Source organism: Hyperoodon ampullatus, assembly GCF_949752795.1.
Source record: "Hyperoodon ampullatus genome assembly, chromosome: X".
Classification (NCBI taxonomy): domain Eukaryota; kingdom Metazoa; phylum Chordata; class Mammalia; order Artiodactyla; family Ziphiidae; genus Hyperoodon; species Hyperoodon ampullatus.
The window spans coordinates 17,407,779-17,425,907 of NC_136913.1; the positions used below are offsets into that span (position 1 = coordinate 17,407,779).

Consider the following 18,129-nt stretch of genomic DNA (forward strand, 5'->3'; position numbering starts at 1 on the left):
TACTTCTTTAAAATAGTTCTATTTGGTTTACTTGTATACTAGTTTAACAAATACTTTCTTAGTTACTAAAAGGAAAACAATTCCTTATATGCCTGTCCAACTCTGCCACCTTTTTGTGGGGCGAGATCATGGTCCTGTCCCTCCCAGTGCCCAGCAGCTTACCTGGTGTACCCTAGCGTGCACACACGCCCCCATTCGTGTGCATGTCGGTGCTGAAGCCTGTTCACACTGAACCATCATTTCTCTCCTTAATAAAACACAATATTTATTATAACCAGGCAGGGGTGGAGGGACAATTCGATTTTTAAATAAGACGACTTCATTTTAAAGCCAAATAACTTAGTTTTCTCCATTTATACATGCAGTATAAATGTGAAGCTATTTTCTTAATAGTTTTCTATTTACATTCATAGCAAACATTAAATACAAGGCATATTCTTATCAATTTTATCTTTTTTTAAAAATTAGTTTCTGTGTTATAACGAAGTGAATCAGTCATACATATACATCTGTTCCCCCATCCCTTCCCTCTTGCATCTCCCTCCCTCCCTATCCCACCCCTCCAGGTGGTCACAAAGTACCGAGCTGATCTCCCTGTGCTATGCAGCTGCTTCCCACTATCTATCTCCCTTACGTTTGGTAGTGTATATATGTCCATGCCTCTCTCTCGCTTTGTCACAGCTTACCCTTCCCCCTCCCCATATCCTCAAGTCCATTCTCAAGTAGGTCTGTGTCTTTATTCCTGTTTTACCCCTAGATTCTTCATGACATTTTTTTTAAATTCCATATATATGTGTTAGCATATGGTATTCGTCTTTCTCTTTCTGAGTTACTTCACTCTGTATGACAGACTCTAGGTCTATCCACCTCATTACAAATAGCTCAGTTTCGTTTCTTTTTATGGCTGAGTAATATTCCATTGTATATATGTGCCACATCTTCTTTATCCATTCATCTGATGATGGACACTTAGGTTGTTTCCATCTCTGGGCTATTGTGAATGGAGCTGCAGTGAGCATTTTGGTACATGTCTCTTTTTGAATTATGGTTTTCTCAGCAATTTTATCTTTTTTGAATTTTAAGTGTAATTCCAGTTAATAGTAATGTATGGAATGTATAATCTAAAACAGTGATTCCCAGCCTTTTTGTTACTTTCAACACCTGTTGTTTCACCTTTCCATAAATTAAAATTCATTTTTAAGGGCTTCCCTGGTTGTGCAATGGTTGAGATTCCGCCTGCCGATGCAGGGGACATGGGTTCATGCCCCAGTCCAGGAAGATCCCACATGCCGCGGAGCGGCTGGGCCTGTGAGCCATGGCCACAGAGCCTGTGCTCCGCAACGGGAGAGGCCTGCGTACCGCCCAAAAGAAAAAAAAATTCATTTTTAAGGATTCCCTAATACTCTGGGATGTCAAGACCAGGTTTTACAATCACTGTTTTCACAATACATACAAGTTCTACTCACCTTGAAAACATGTTGGTAAATAAAAGGTTAAAATTTTTTCCATAATTCTTCAAAACTTCAATTTCTTAAATTGTTCATTGAACGAGTGGTGTTTTCCTTGTGTCAGTGCAGCAGAATTCGTGTGTATGTTGTCAGCTCTTTGCTCCCTCCATCCCCTGGCTTAGCTGATTGATTAAGCCTCATCTTGGGTTGCCGGGGCCCCCTGAGCCTGTCTTCTGTACTGGGAGACTGCAGTCCAGAGCCTGCAGAGGAGACCAGCACTACGAAACAAACAGGAGTCTTCTTTAGAGAGTCGTAACAGAAGACAACTTCAAAGCAACACGGCAGAATACTTCTTTAGGAGCCCTTATGGCAAAAGCTATAGTATATCCTTCCAGACTTGTCTAGTCTTAAAAATGCAGTCCCTAACTTGAAAACTTAACTAAAATAGGAATATGTTGCCTTAGCAGGAGTGGGGCATGGCCTGAGAGGTATTGTACAGGAGTGCTGCTGCATCTGTGCAGAGCAGGCTATTTAAGATGACATGGGGATGAGAAGGCAGGGTGCAAGTTAAAGAAAGAAGGGTTTGGGTGTAGCCCACTGGCATCTCGTCTCTCTCTTCACTCCACTCCCAGCCAGGCCCGTCTCTTGACTTTTTCTACTGGGCCTTTAGCTTCTGCTCCCTCTCAGCTTTTCCCCAACTTTAACCTTGAAAAACTCCGGAGTTTGGAGTGAGGTTGGTAGTTTTTTTTCTGACTGAGCCATAGAAAAGGGAGTTAACGCTAATGAAGGGGGGAAAGTTACCAGCACTTTGTTTTCTACTGCTTTACTTAAAAGCCTAATTACACCAAAAAAGTCATTTTCTGTTCCACAAAGTGTTTTTGAGGCTATTCTTACCGTAGTCTGAGGTACCTTAGGTCTTCCTTAGTGATATCATTAAGAATATCAGAAAGTGTATAACCTTCTTCAAGAATCTGAAACAAAGATCAAATACATTAAGAGCTAAGCAGCTCTGTAATGATAGCACAGGAATGGTTTGTTGGGTTGTAAGTTTACCTTTTCAATTGTTTTTTATCTGCCTGCTCCTTGCAGTTGCAACCAACCAGTCGACAAGCTCTTTCTCTGTTCTCTGCCCGTAAGACCGAGGAGGGGACGCTGAGTTCTCTGTATTCTCTGTAATGATTAGAAATCTATGTTGTATACTGATGTGTAACAGCAAAACTCTTCAAGTAACGAGTTGGATGAAATAAAGTATTCCAGAATGTGATGTGAAAGGGAAATGGACTAAACCTGCCTCAGCTGCTCTGCTACACACTGTGCAACAGTCCATAGTCCTTGGAGTCACTTTCCAGAGATTAAAAATGTTCCTTACCTGTGATACCTTTAATATATCAAACTTCAAACTAATTATCTCCTCCTTTAAATGTGTATTCCCATCTTTAAAATGCCTTTTCTAAGGAATCATATCCCTAACTGCACTGGAATTCAAATGAGGAAATAGGTTTTAATACTGAGATTTGGCCTCACAGCTTATCCATTCCACATTCCAAGAGGCAGCTGTAGCCCTTTTGGGCACCAAATGCATAAGGCTGGTTGACTGAGGTATAATTTATGCTGTAAACCACCCTTTTTAGGTATGCAGTGCTAAAAACTGACACGCAGAGTCACGTAGCCACCACCACAATCAAGATAGAGAGATTTCTATCATGCCAGAACATTCTCGTGGCCTCTTATCATCAGTCCCCCCCAGTTCTATTTTCTGTCCCTGTAGTTTTGCCTTTAATATTCTATAAATGTTCTACATTTATGGAATCATAATACGTAGCCTTTTGAATCTGGCTTCTCTCACTTGCATAATGCATTTGCGATTCATCTGGTTTTGAATGTACTGGTAGTTCCTTTTTATTATTGACCAGTATTCTGGAATCTACTGGAGTACTTACTGGTCTGATCGAGAATAATCTCAACTGTTGCAAGGCTGACTAGAATACTAGCCAGATTTTGAATGGTGTCACACACACGTAAGTCAGAGCAAGTGGAAAATCACTCACCATTAGATTTGAATTGTAACTGCAGGTGATACAATTCTTGAGTTTTCTGTTCTAGGGTTTGCCGTAGAAGATTCTGGTACTCTCTCTTTTTGAACTAGGTGTTCCAAAAGTCTGGTTTAAAAAACAAAGCCATCCTCCAGAGATAGCCTAATACCATTCAATTCAAACATCTGTTGAACAGAGGTTTAAAAATAAAATGGCACAATCCCAATGGTCAGTCTAGTTTCTTCAAAGTTGTGTGATCAGGTTTCAGCCTGTACATGGGCACCTTTCTTGTGCTTCCTCCCCTTGTAAACAAAGACCAACGCTCAGGGCGTGGGTATATTTTGCCTCAGAATGTATCATGAACCAAAAGATAACCTCATGGTGATCAGTAGAACTCAGCCAACTTGTCTCCCTAAGTCAGGTCAAGTCGCTGAAACTAGTGGTCAGGCCCTTCCCTCCTCACCGGAGAGTAAGCCAAGGAGATAGAAGCCCTGCTGCTGTTGGAACAGCTATGGGGAAGGAGGAATTGCAGGAAAGATACTGCTTGGAAGGTGGGAGGGACACTACTGGGAACACTTACCCAAGACTGCGCTAAACGCTTCACGGGGCTTGGTCTCACAGATACTACTCAGGACAGATGTGTTACCCTCGTATCACTCAGGGCAAAAGGTGCCTTCCTGCTGTGTCCAACAGCAGCTAAGGCATCTCTATCCTACAAGGGCAGGCGTGTCTGTAGGAGCTGTCTGTCAGCCATTCGTAGTCAGGTGCTGGCTGCTGTCTCATTACTAATTCTACTGAGATGGAAGATAACAATATTGACCCTGGAAAGGAATAACCTTTGAACCCATATATAACATTTTATGAATTTGGTGATTATAAACCTTACCAGAAACACATTTTTAAAAGTGCTAAGTACTACTGTCAACTTTCACATTTGTCATTTTTTCAAAACTTAAAGTTTGGCCACCACTACCACTTAATTAAAACTCTGGGCCTTTCTAAAAAGAAATGATTAGATCTGCCTAAAATTAAACTTCAGAGACCCCTAGGGGTGTATACAACCTTTTCTTCCAAAATACGTACGCCTGACACCGTTTGTCCCCGTTAAATTTTAGCATTCCCAATGACCACTGGGCAACAAGGCATCATTTGGAACCAGTACTGACTAGCTTGCTAAGCCCACTGACGACGTGGTTCCCCAGCGCAAATGGGAATCTTTTTGTTCATTTAACAAATATTTTTTGAACACCTACTATGTGCCTGGAAATAAACAAAAGAGCCCAACTCTTGTGGGAACCTCACGGCAGTGCCAGGGTCCGCTGTCTGGGAAGGCGGTTCACTAATTCCTGCCTAGGGATCATGACAAAACACGAGAGATTCAAAGAGGACAGGGCAGACTTCCTTGGGGTCAGGGTTATGGGATACCTGTCCATCGACACAGTGCTAACTGGCCCCCAACTCAGCTACTTCGGCAGGGGCGGGCCGCAGATGTCCCCCCAAGTTGCTGGACCCACACACCATGTCAGGGAACCCATCTCCGTAAAGAGAAAACTCCAAGATCTGCTGCCTTTAGTACGGCTTGTGGCAAGGCACTCTACGTCTCTGACTCCTAGCATTAAAACGGAGGCATCCTTCTAGTCCCCCAGTTGAAGCTGAGGATATCTCCTTGTGTGGTTCCTTGGGGGTAAAGATGCTTTTCTGAGACCTGGGTGAGGCACTCGACCACTGAGTTGACCGGCTGGTCCGGGTCATTGTCCCACCCCTGCCCACCTGTTGGTCTCCTGCCTGAGCTTGCTCAGCTGGAGGCTCAAATGCTGCTGGTGGAGCTGCTGGGGCTGGGCCTCCTGGGCAACTGCTGAAACGGGCCCGCTCCACCCACACGCCGCCTGCGCCTCGCTCCCGCGTGGGTCTGCCGGGACACAGTCCTCTTCCGCCTCATCCGTGTCCTTATCCACTCCTTCGGTCTCTGAGGCAGCCTCAAAGTGGGCTTGGAGCTCTGTGGAATCACGGAAGAAAAGGACCACGGTTCAACAAGGCCAAGGCTTGGTGTAGCTTATGTCCCGGGCCAGCAAACGTGGCTGTTCAGAGGCCGGCCAGGCCAACGCGACGTTCCATCAGGGGACTGCTGACTTTATAAAACGGAGGGGAGACTATTTCACTTAGCTCTACAGTGAAAAGATGGTCCCCACCACTTCACAGATAAGGAAACAGACTTCAAAGTGTTAGTTAGCCAAGGGCAGTTTTAAAAAGGGACAAGCGGGCTTACACCCAGGCCCGTGTTTTTACTACAAACACTTTCCTGCTTGGACTGGGGAATAATGAAGTCCTGGGGTTTAACAAGCCACTCACAGAAGCTGAGCCTGGGCAGAGTGCATTCAGGGGAGCAGGCAGAGGATGACAGGGAGGGAGCAAAGTAATGAGAGGAAGTGGCAGTGTTAACCGAAGCGCTGCATAGCCTCCCTTCCTAGGGAGAAGGCACCGCGGAAGGAGAATCAACTTGGGTATTAAGCTGCTCTAACATTTCAAAAATAGAGCCTATAAAAGCCAAAGATTTCTGTAGCTGCCACATGATGATTCTGAGAGAGGAGACTGAGCCGTTAAATCGTCAACCAACTAGGAGGCGTTGCTGAGCACACAAGATGACGCACTAGGATCCAGGCCATCAGGCTCCGTGCTCCTTTGAGATCCTGAGTTTAGTCTACCTGCGGTGCGTGCTCCTCAGTTATGCCTGGGGGCATGTAAAAATACATCACCAGGAGATGTTCTGAGAATCCCAGAATCTTGGCCCTAAAGGGGTCTGTGACATCATTTACTTAATTGCAGGGACATACATACCCAAGATGGGAAAGGGAAAGCAACAACTGGTGAATACAGAGGACCTGTCTGACCTTTTCCATAGCCACCTGAAGTTGACCTTGACCGAAAAGAGGGCCCTTACCTGGGATGAGGATGGTGACTGCAGCCTGCACCGCTCGATGGATGATGTTGTCCATCACAAACATCCAGTGGGGCCTAATTAAGTGGTTCCTCAAAATTTTATTTACCTACAAATCACAAAAATCCAGATTTCTGGTCCACTGTACTTTTAAGAAATAGTTCTTACTAATTCGAATTTGCTTCTATTCTGAGATAAAGGGTTAACCATGCTGCCCTGAGTTTCTACCTGACTTATGTTTCTTCTGGACTGAGTCTTCCTTTAAGCTGACCCCAAGTCACACGGGGGTCTAGGGGACAGGTACAGAGATCGGAGCTACCGCATGGGCCTCTTCATTGTTTATTCAACGAACATTTATGAGGCATCTATGAAACCTCAAGCTCTGTGTTGGGGACTTGAGACACAAAGCTAAACCAGACATGATCTTGGGCCTGGAGCAACTCACACCTGTTCGGGCAGACACATAAGCTTAAACCCCACACCTACCCAGCTGGCAGATGCCACTCGTTCCCAAATCCTATACTCCTGCTCTCCGTGGCCATAATGCAATCAGACCAGTCACTTGTACACACATATTCAGTGTTTAGAAAACTGCTGACACTCGGGATTCAGGCGTAAACAGGTGAGAAGAAATGGAGACTACGGGAGATGATGGTAATCGAACTCCACGGTCTTGGCTGTGAGCCACTTCAGTGGGCTTCCTACCTTCTGGCATGTTCTCTAAGGCCAAATGGAGCACTTACAGCATCCTGAAATCCAAAGAGTACCAGATGAATCTGATTGTTGGACGTGCTGTCAAAGTCCAGGTCCACCTTTAGCTTTTTTTTTTTTTTTTTTTACAAATTTAATCAGTTATACATATACATATGTTCCCATATCCCCTCCCTTTTGCGTCTCCCTCCCACCACCTTTAGCTTTGATATCGTGGATGCCATCACCCTGTGCTCCGGGCAGCGGATGAAATCTCTCAGGATTGCAATTATTTGCTTGATGTGGCCGACTGAGAGATGCAACTCTTCCGAACTCTGATCACCAAACCCCCACCCCCAAAAAAATCAGTCACTGAGTAATTCAGAGAGAGGGAGGGAAAATCCAAGAAGTACCGTGGGCAACTAATCAACCAGACTGTCCATTTGCTAATGGAACTGGGGATTTCCCAGGTGAGACACGGTCTCTGGTCCCGGAATTTCCCCCATATCCTTCCTGTTAGAGGGTTATGGGGCCCCCTCTCCTCTCTGGCCCGCAAACAACAGAACTAAGCCCCTCAAGGAATGGTCTGCCATCCTGTTTAACCCCTTGTAAACCACCCTCCACCCCCAACAAGCCTTGTCACAAGGCACAGTTCATAGTGGGCAGTGGCCTCTTGCTAGAAGGAACTTTTCCCATCCAAAATGAGTTAAAACTCAAATATTTCCACCCGTAACCTTTCTTCCTAACGCGACTGTTCTCCCAGCTTCTGAGGGCAACTGGTGCAGCAGGGGGTTAACTGGGCTTTGTGCTGCCATTTGGCTTGTTTTCCACCAGGAAGCAGCACTGCCCCATCAGTGCCTGGTTTCACCGCAGTGTTCCGCAAATGCAAATTCAGGCTTCAGTGGAGTCTTTTTTTTTTTGTATTTTCTTTTGTTTTGTTGGAAAAGGGGAGGACGTTGGGAAATACTTAGGGTGGTTATTGTAACTGTGCAAATGTTCTAGGGTAGCAGGAACACCAGTCCCATTTGGACCTCTTCCGGGACCTGGCCTTGGGCAGAGGGGGTGGGATTGCAACTCCCGCACTCGGCCTGTACCTGAGCCACGCACTCCTGCAGGTTGGAAGCCACCTGGTTCTGCTCCTCCCAGAGGATTCTGTAGAGGATGGCACGGCGCTCGCTGTCCTTGCGCAGCAGGAAGAGGCCCGGGTCCCTGTCCTCCAGGGACGAGGCTGCGCTCTGGTCCTCTGAGGCCGAGCTCTCATCAGGAACACTGCGGACAAACGCAGGCGACAATCCCCCGCCTCCCAGGGACACCGTGGGGGAGGGGCTGAGAGGTGGCTCCGCCGCAGCCCCACCCTCAGGACGATGCACCAGTGTTGGGGGCCAGGGCAAAGACGGGGGAGGAGGGAGGGGGAAGGAGGGGGGTAAGAGGGAGAGAATAAGGGGTGACGTGAGGAGGAGGAAACAGGAGGGAAGGGGAAGCGACGAGGGGGAGGGGAGGAAGAGGAGAAGAGGGGGAGGGGAGGAAGAGGAGAAGAGGGGAAGGGACAGAGTGACCTCACTGCCCTCCTCTCTCTCACTGTCAGTGGCCGCCCCGGCTGCCCTGCTGATCGTGCAGAAAGGAAGCGAAAGCCCTTCGCGGCCATCTGGTTTACACCTGGGAGGGACTCTGTCCCCCGAGTGGGGGGTGGCCGTACCTGAGCAGGTGTCTGAGCCGGTGCGTGGGCGTCTGGGACTTCTGGAAGAACACCTCGGGCTGGGCATCGGAGTCCGGGGAGACCGAGCCATGCTCGCTGCTGCTGCTGCCACCCATCAGCTCCCCTGCCAGGGGCAGGGGCAGCGTGGCGCCCCTGGGACCCTCTGTGCGGGGCAGCTGGGGGTGGGGAGGGTGAGCCCCAGGCAGCCCCTTGGGCCACGTGACCCACCCAGGGGCCTAAGCCCGCGCTGCTCTAACTGGGGGTGAAAGCGATCACCCAGGGATCCTGGGGAGATGGAGGTTCTGCTTCAGCGGGTCTGGGATGGGCCCGAGACTCTGCATTTCTAACCAGCCTTTTGGACACGCTGAGACAGCGAGTCGCTCTCTGGGTGCAAGATGCTGAGGCACCCTGTCCCAGCTCCCGACCCCATCCACACCGGGACCACTCTTATGTCACTGCCCGGTAGGACCTACTGCCCCAGAAGGGGTTCCTTGCTTCGGTGGCCTGCAGGACAGACACCCTTTAATCAAGGTCGGGAGCAGCACAGGGTGACAGGCCAGGCTCCAAAAATGAAGCGCCAGGCTCTGCACCTGGGGAAGACACAAAACCCCAGCCAGGGTACCTCCCACCTCCCTCCCTGGCACAATCCCAAAGGAAAGGCTTTAACGGAGCATTGGGTATGTGAGGGTACATTGCTGTCACCTATGGGCTCCCTGTGTCTCTGCGTCCCACACCTAATGCGCCAGCCCCACCGCTCTTCACAAAGACGGGCACCATGTGGGAAGCTCAGCACTTGGGAGAGCCGTCACCCCTGCCATCCCAGCAGGCCTCACCTGCCGACTTGAAAGCAATTTGGTTCTTCTTGCCCTTGTTCACCTGCCTTAGGAAACCCTCTTGGAGCAGCCCAGCAGCGGTGACACATTTGTGGGGGTCAGGCTCAAAACAGGATAAAAGGAAGGCTTTAGCTTCCGCTGAAAGGGTTTCCGGAATCTCAGGGTGAATCTTAAACATCCCTACCTGCACTGAAGGCAGAGGTGACCGATGGGACAGTGTGGTCTCGGGCAAATCCATGTGTACATACCTTCCACACAAAGCTCCTGTATCTGCCATCCTAGGAGGGGCTGATGATGGATTCCAACAATGGCCTCAATGACTGGTACCCATGTCCTAGCCCCGGCTGGCCTCTGGGGACTTTGCTTTGCCCAGTAGATTGTGGGGGAAGTGATACTGGTGGGGGTTTCAGAGCCTAGGCCTTAAGAGGCCTTGGGGTTTCTGCTCTAGTCCTCTTGGAGCTCCGTGATCACTATGCAGGGAGGATGCCCAGGATAAAGGGCCACGTGTGAAAGGCCCTCCGAGAGCATCGCGCCCCAGCCTCTCAGCCTCTACGCGTTCACAGTCCAAATCTCCAACCTCCAGCTGTAAACCACAGGCAGAGCAAACCTGGAGGCTGGTAACTCGGGGCCCACGCCCTCATCCCCAAGGGGTGCAACTGGCTGAGGGAGGCGGCGCTGCCCTTTCCTGTTCAGGCTCCTGCTGCAATTTCTGCTTCAGCTCCACTGCTGGCCAGCTCATCATCGTCCTGCTGCAGGCTCTCTCGTCCCTGCGCCCTGTGGGGGAGCAGGAGTTCCGGCTGAGTCGTCACATCTCACTGTGACACGGGGATGCTTCCACGAGTCCCGCTCATCCATCCTGCGTGACCGTTCCCATCGGGGACGGCTCTCCATTCATCTGAGGAGTTGTCATCTTTAACGTTCACAGTCTTCTCCTCATCGTTTCCAAGCCCACCCAATGAGCCAGGAGTGGAAGCCATTCTGTCCTCCAGATGCACCCCATTCCCAGCTCCTCGGCAACCATGGGGCTGGCGCGGCCTCCTCTGCCCCCTCAGTGAGACCGGGGCGCTGCCGAGAGCAAACCGCCAGCCTCCGACTTCACAGCCTGAAGTCCCTGCACCAGGGGCACACCAGCCGCTTCCGACACGCTGCTCCTCGTGGGCAGGATGGAGAGTTTGGCATTGAGGGGAGGGGGAAATGGGGCATTACTACCCACTGGGCACGCATGGCACTTAAACAGATGAATAATTTCTAGCGGATCTGCTGTACAGTGCTGGACCCTGAGTCAACAATACTGTTAAGAGGGTAAATCTCATGTTGTATTCTTACCACAACACAACATTTTCAAAAAACGAGTTTTGGATTTTGAGAACACTAAACACTGGATAGAATTCAACCCACAAGATCTGAAATGCAGGGCACATTCCAGCTGGCACCCCTCGCCTGAGGGGTGGGGACATAAGGGCACTAGGGCGGTCCAGAGACAAAAACTCAGGACAAGAACTCAGAGAGGAAGGGAGTAGCTTCTCCCCCGGCTCTCGAGAAGAGCAAACATGGGCACTACGTTATTATTTTTTTTAAATAAATGTATTTATTTTTGGCTGGGTTGGGTCTTCGTTGCTGCGCGCAGGCTTCCTCTAGTTGCGGCGAGCGGGGGCTACCCTTCATTGCGGTGCGCGGGCTTCTCACTGCAGTGGCTTCTCTTGTTGCGGAGCACAGGCTCTAGGCACGTGGGCTCTAGAGCGCAGGCTCAGTAGTTGTGGCGCACGAGCTTAGTTGCTCCGCGGCATGTGGGATCCTCCCGGACCAGGGCTCGAACCCGTGTCCCCTGCATTGGCAGGCAGATTCTTAACCATTGTGCTACCAGGGAAGCCCACCAGCTGGTATTTATTCCGAGGCCTGTAACTGAAGCTGCAGGAAGATCTTTGCCAGCCTCAGGTGGCTCCATCCTGGACAGACATGGAAAGGCTGGAAGGTCACTGCTGCCTGCCAGCCGCGGTGTTCAGGGTCTTGTTTGGATTGCAGGTGCCAGGAGACACTCATCGACTTGAGATCTTGGCTTTAGGGCTACCTGACAGCTGCTGGGAGGGTGGGAAGCTCAGAGAACCTTCTGCAGGGGCTGGGCTGAGGAGTGCACCAAGGCATCACAGCACAGGGCGTTCAGAACCCGCTGAGCAGGCTGCACCCAGCTCATGGGCAGAGCCCTGCACTCGGGCCTTTGAGTTCCTTCTGCCGAAGAGACTGAGCCAGAGGGCCTAGCAAGGATGCAGGCGGTGAGGCTGTGGAGCTGACAGGCCTGGGAGGCCACCAGGCTTGGTAGAGAAGCAGGAAGAAAGGCCTCTGGAATCACGTTCCATCAGGCTGCTTCCACGTACTGCGACCTTGTCATCCGTAAGCAGTGGCCATCTAGCCTTCTGGGACCCTGCTCTCTTCCTTCTTATCTTTGGGGCAAACAAAAGTGCTCTGGGGAAGGTCAGTGCTGGTAACAACCTCTGAAGGCTACAGCTGCTCTTCAACTTCTCCAAGCGTCCACGGAGCCAGAAGCCGCAGACCTGACCTTGGATACACTGGCTGTCCTCGCATCAGCTTCCCTTGGGCTCGCAAGCAAGCATGTCCCTTCCCAAGGGAGCATGTCCAGCGTAAAGCCCCACCCATAGGGCCAGTCAGTACCATGTGGGCCTCAACACACGGGTCACCCTTCCTGTCAGCTCTGGGAAGGCTTTTAGCAGGACAAAGGAGACAGCATCTGATACCCAAAGTTCCTCCTCTCCAAATCTAGACAGAAACCTGTCCTCCAAAGACACTCACCCAACGCGGCCCTTGAGCCTTACCCAGTGTAAGAGCACGTACAGATTAACTAAGAAGCTTAACTCCCTCAGTTGGAAAGAAAGAAAGAGACACCCCCCCACCTATCTTAGAGCATTCACTTTAGAAAACCTGTCATTCTAAGTTCTGTGTTGCTCTTCGAGATGTATGTAAATCTTTTTAAAAGCCAAATAAGCCTCTTGCCAGAAATGTCTTTCTCAAGGACCTGGGAGCCATCTCTTTGAAATGCCACCACCGAGGAAGGTAGCGCTCCGATTTCCGGGTTTCTGTGGGAAAGCAGGAGCCTAACTTCAGTGGAGCCTTTTGCTCTAGAACTACCTCCCGTCCTAAAGGTTTGACAAGTTGACCTTTCCTTTGGGTAAAGCCAATTAGCTAACACAAATGGTCACCCTAGTTGTCAGGGGAACCTCGGGTGAACTCCTGTGACCAGTGGTGCTGTCTAGTCCTTGCACCTGAGGACTAGTTAGCATTTCTCTTCAGAACATGGATATAAAGGGTTGCACCTGCTTGGCTAGAGGAAAGGCTGAGTTCCGCTTTCCAGCCTCTTAGCACTCCACTCTCTCGGGCCTGTGACGCACATCACATTCTGATTTTATGCTGATTCAAAAATAAAACAAAACAAAACAACCTGTTTGCTTTCTCTTCCACCTTTGTGGAGAGGTTTCTGGATTGGGAGATTTTTGATTTGAATGATCTCTCTCCAACACCAGCAACCTAAATCATCCAACATGTCTTACTTTGAACATTGCTGCCTGCGGTTCACCGAGCTCACGGAACGGAGGCCTGCTGGTAGCCATCTCGATGATGGTGCAGCCCAGGGCCCAGATATCAGCTGGGGCACCGTACCCACGAGGTCCTCGATCAATAATCTCGGGCGCCATGTACTGCAGAGTGCCTATTGGGAAAAAATACAACAAAGACGGTGGGTACCATATTGTTTAAAAACTAAGTGGACCATTAGTAAACGAGTGTGTGAACTTTAACTCTCGTATTAATGATATACGGGGGCTGGTCTCATGCGTAAATGATGTCACTGCATCTCTTCTTTGACCAGAGACATGCAACATGCCTTTCTTTAACACTAGTCAACGTTGACAGAGGATCACTCAGACCCTCGAAGGATAAATGGGCCCAATCTAATTCAATCAACACACATTAGTGCATGGCAGATACAGGGGGACCAGAATGTAAGAAATGTGGTGCCTGACCTTTAGACGCTGCCTAGTGGAGGAGACGTGGTGACGAGGAGGGTGGCAGTGGTGATGGTGAATGTAGTAAGTGCTCTAACAGGTATACACAGAAGGCGTTGAGAACAAGGATGGAACAGTGCTTGATTCTGCCTGGCTTGAGTCAGGCGAAGCTCTAGCTGTGTCCGTTTGGGTCTCTGAGAAATAATACCAAGTCAGAATTAGACATACAAGAGATTTACTGGGAGACGGGGCAGGCCAGATAAAGGGGGTGGAGCTGGCGGGGCAGGGAGAGCTGTCAGAGTGCAGTGCGGGTCTGACCCCCGCGAAAGGAGCGGGAAGGAAGCGTCTCGATGGCAGAGCACCTCTGAGACAGCTTTGGCCAGGCCGCCGGGGAGGCCCTGACCCAGAGCTGCCCACTGGAAGAGCAGCACACTGGTTCTAGTACCCTCACCATGCTCAGTCATTGGCCAGGAGCAGGCAGGGCAAAGCATGACCTTGCCATGAACATGGCCAATCCAAACGGGTGGTGGCTGGGCTGCCAGTGAAGCAGACTCCTGCCATGAGGCTCGAAGAGGTGGACAAAGGAACAGGAGAACTTTTGGGCGAGGTGAAGAGCTTGACCCAAAGCCCGCGGGTGTGAAGTATAGAGTGGACCCGGGAGCGCTGTGTGTTCTGAAGGCTCTGGCTTTGGACTTTCTCCTGTGGATCATGAGCCACCAGGGGCTGCCACAGGGAAGGTGGTGATCAGGGAGGGGAAGGGGTTGTTGGAGAGATGGGGCAGGGAGGTCAATCAAGGGCGCTAAGAGTAAAATCTCTGGTTTTCCTTGAAACTAATCCAGAGGCAAGGGGAATGTGGAAGCAACAGCAGCAGATGCTATGTGCTGGCAAAGAGGTTTATAATAAACAGCGAACTCAGAAATGATATCGGCCAGGGTGTGAAGAGAGAACACTGATGCACAGAGAAATTCCAGTCTCTGCCTCAAGATCACAAAACCAAAGTAGGTTTCCTGAGTCTTGATCAATGAAAATAAAGGGCTCATTGGTTAAACTAAGCTTGGAGATGCTACCTACTACATCCTCCTCCTCCTGAACGTCCAATGTCTTTTCAGCTTGTTTCTCTCCTATGAGCATTTTAAAGGCTCTACGACAGCTCTGACCAATAGGATGTTCTGCAATAATGGAAATGTTCTATTCTGTGCAGTTCAGTATGGTAGCCACTAGCCACATAGGACTGTTGGGCTCTTGAAATGTGGCTGGTGACACTGAAGAAATGAATTTAAATTAAAAAAATTTTTTAAATTTTATTTCATTCTTCCTAATTTAAAGTTAAATATACATTAGGTTGTATCAGTGAGTGCAAGAAATCAGCAGGGCAAAAATGATGGCTTTGATCTCCCGAGCTGAAAGCCTGGTGGGGAAGTGTTCAGTTGGCTGCAGGGTTGGGCAAGATGGAGGCTCGTAGCACTTGTTGCAGTGTCAGGAAATCTCAGAGCCCCAGGAAGGGAACTTTCAGTGACACCACATCCCCTACAGGCGCCTACTACAGTGAACAACAGAGAGAGAGGCCTTGGCAGGGAATGTGCCTTCTAACTAGCCCATAATTCATTAACTTAGGAAAGACGTGACACTGTGCTGTTTCTTAAGCTGTTATCTCTCAGCTCTGCTACGCTGGGTCTGGCACTGTGCAAACCACACTTCTGCTTTGCCTGCTGCTCCCTGGTGGGTTGGGAGGGGGTGGGGGAAGAGAGCATGCCTGTGCACAAGCGACAGGAAGGAGAGGTTAGTTAGCAAGCGTCACTTTGGACCCTCAGTTGGTTCCAGTGGCAGTGCTTGGCTCACTACCAGCTTTTCTGTCCCCCCATACTTCCAGAACCAGCCTCATCTTGCCCCCTCAGAGTTACGTGCTCCAGCCCAGTGGCACCCCCCACTGAAAGGTTTGAATCCCACTCTCCCCTTTGCTCCCTCAGGCCCTAGGGATGTACGCTGCTTTCTGATAACTCAAGTCCCAGGCAACAGTTCTTTCAACTAAATTCTCTCTGTAAAAATAACTGGGGTGATTTCAATTTTCCTGTCTGGATCCTGACTAATATAATGGCTAAAAGTTAATTCTTAAAAGAGCAAGAAAATAAACTTAGAAAGTTATGCAGCAGTAGAAAATAGCACTAAATCAAATTGCAATGGCTTATTGACCCTGACTGAATAACTGTCCTTAGTACAACTGTTTCACAATTGGAGGATTAGTCTGCTTAATGCTAAATTTGGAGATTTGCTTTATATGGAACCATAGTGAACATCACTCTTTCTAAAGGTAGGGACTTAGCAATGACATCCGTATTAGTTATTTACTGCTATATAATAAATTACCCCAAAGAAAAATGGAGCTGGAGGAATCAGGCTCCCTGACTTGACACTATACTACAAAGCTACAGTAATCAAAACAGTATGGTACTGGCACAAAAACAGAAATACAGACCAATGGAACAGGATAGAAAGTCCAGAGATAAACTCACACACCTATGGTCACCTAATCAATGACAAAGGAGGCAAGAATACACAATGGAGAGAAGACAGTCTCTTCAATAAGTGGTGCTGGGAAAACTGGACAGCTACATGTAAAAGAATGAAATTAGAACACTCCCTAACACCATCCACAAAAAAACCCTCAAAATGTATTAAAGACTTAAACATAAGGTCAGACACAATAAAACTCTTAGAGGAAAACATAGGCAGAACACTCTTTGACATAAATTGCAACAAGATCTTTTTTGACCCATATCCTAGAGTAATGAAAATAAAAACAAAAATAAACAAATGGGGTCTAACTAAATGTAAAAGCTTTTGCACAGCAAAGGAAACCATAAACAAAACAAAAAGACAACCCTCAGAATGGGAGAAAATATTTGCAAATGAAACAACCAACAAGGGATTAATCTCCAAAATATACGAACAGCTCATGCAGCTCAATATCAAAAAAACAAATAACCCAATCAAAAAATGGGCAGAAGATCTAAATAGACATTTCTCCAAAGAAGACATACAGATGGCCAACAAACACATGAAAAGATGCTCAACATCACTAATCATTAGAGAAATGCAAATCAAAACTACAATGAGGTATCACCTCACACCGGTCAGAATGGCCATCATCAAGAAGTCTACAAACAATAAATGCTGGAGAGGGTGTGGAGAAAGGGGAACCCTTTTCACTGTTGGTAGGAATGTACATTGGTGCAGCCACTATACAGAACAGTATGGAGGTTCCTTAAAAAACTAAAAATAGAACTACCGTATGACCCAGCAATCCCACTCCAGGGCATATACCCAGAGAAAACCATAATTCGAAAAGATACATGCATCCCAATGTTCACTGCAGCACTATTTACAATAGCCAGGACATGGAAGTAACCTAAATGTCCATCAACAGAGGAATGGATAAAGATTTGGCACATATATACAATGGAATATTACTCAGCCATAAAAAAGAACAAAATAATGCCATTTGCAGCAACATGGGTGGACGTAGAGATTGTCATACTGAGTGAAGTTAAGTCAGACAGAGAAAGACAAATATCATATGATATTGCTTATATGTGGAATCTAAAATAAGGGTACAAATGAACCAAAACAGAAGTAGAGTCACAGATGTAGAAAACAAACTTATGGTTACCAGGAGGTAAGGGGGAGAGGAATAATTTGGGAGATTGGGATTGACATATACACACTACTATATATAAAACAGATAACTAATAAGGACCTGCTGTACAGCACAGGGAACTCTACTCAGTACTCTGTAATGGCCTATATGGGAAAAGAATCTAAAAAAAGAGTGGATATATGTATAACTGATTCACTTTGCTGTACAGCTGGAACTAACACAACATTGTAAATAAACTATACTCCAATAAAAAAATAACTTATTGCATGCTAGGAAAAAATATTAATAAATTACCCCAAATGTTAGCAGTTTAAAACAACAGTTATGATCTCACACAGTTTCTAATGATTGGAATGTAGGGCTGGTTATGTAACAGCTGGGCTGGGTAGATCTGGCCCAGGGTCTTTCATTAGACTGCAGCCAAGGTGTTGGCTGGGGCTGCAGTCATCTGACGGCTAGACTGGGGCTGGAGGATTCACTTCCAAGCTCACATGGGGGTTGGGAAGAGCCTTTGTTTTCTCACCACATGGGATCCTCCATAAGGCTGCTTAAAATATGGCTTCCCCCAGAGTGTGTAATCCAAGAGAAAGCAAGAGGAAAGCCACACTGCCTTTTCTGACCTAGCCTCCAGGTCACACACCACCACTCTGTCCTAATCTATTCATTAGAAGCAAGTCAGTAAGTCCAGGCAGTGTTCAACAGGAAGGGAATACAAACAAGGCTGTGAATACCAGGAGGTGAGGATCACTGGGGGCCATCTTGGAGGCTTCTGGCCACAACATGTGACTTTCAATTGGCACTCAATGGCTTACACAGCAGCTCCATG

At 48.2% G+C, this 18,129-nt stretch overlaps 1 protein-coding gene across 1 annotated transcript in view; it reads right to left on the reverse strand.

Moving 5' to 3' along the window:
- Positions 1 to 18,129, reverse strand: part of MAP3K15 (mitogen-activated protein kinase kinase kinase 15) — a gene marked incomplete at its 5' end in the record, with an annotated part of 129,014 nt that overhangs the window by 5,407 nt on the left and 105,478 nt on the right. Inside the window, 13 exon segments of the mRNA XM_079727966.1 lie at positions 163 to 247; positions 1,467 to 1,726; positions 2,343 to 2,618; positions 3,497 to 3,582; positions 3,584 to 3,607; positions 5,252 to 5,477; positions 6,420 to 6,525; positions 7,160 to 7,228; positions 7,325 to 7,441; positions 8,201 to 8,375; positions 8,803 to 8,965; positions 9,636 to 9,819; positions 13,196 to 13,353. Coding sequence (XP_079584092.1) covers positions 2,506 to 2,618; positions 3,497 to 3,582; positions 3,584 to 3,607; positions 5,252 to 5,477; positions 6,420 to 6,525; positions 7,160 to 7,228; positions 7,325 to 7,441; positions 8,201 to 8,375; positions 8,803 to 8,965; positions 9,636 to 9,819; positions 13,196 to 13,353 — 1,421 coding nt within the window. The 3' untranslated portion in view covers positions 163 to 247; positions 1,467 to 1,726; positions 2,343 to 2,505.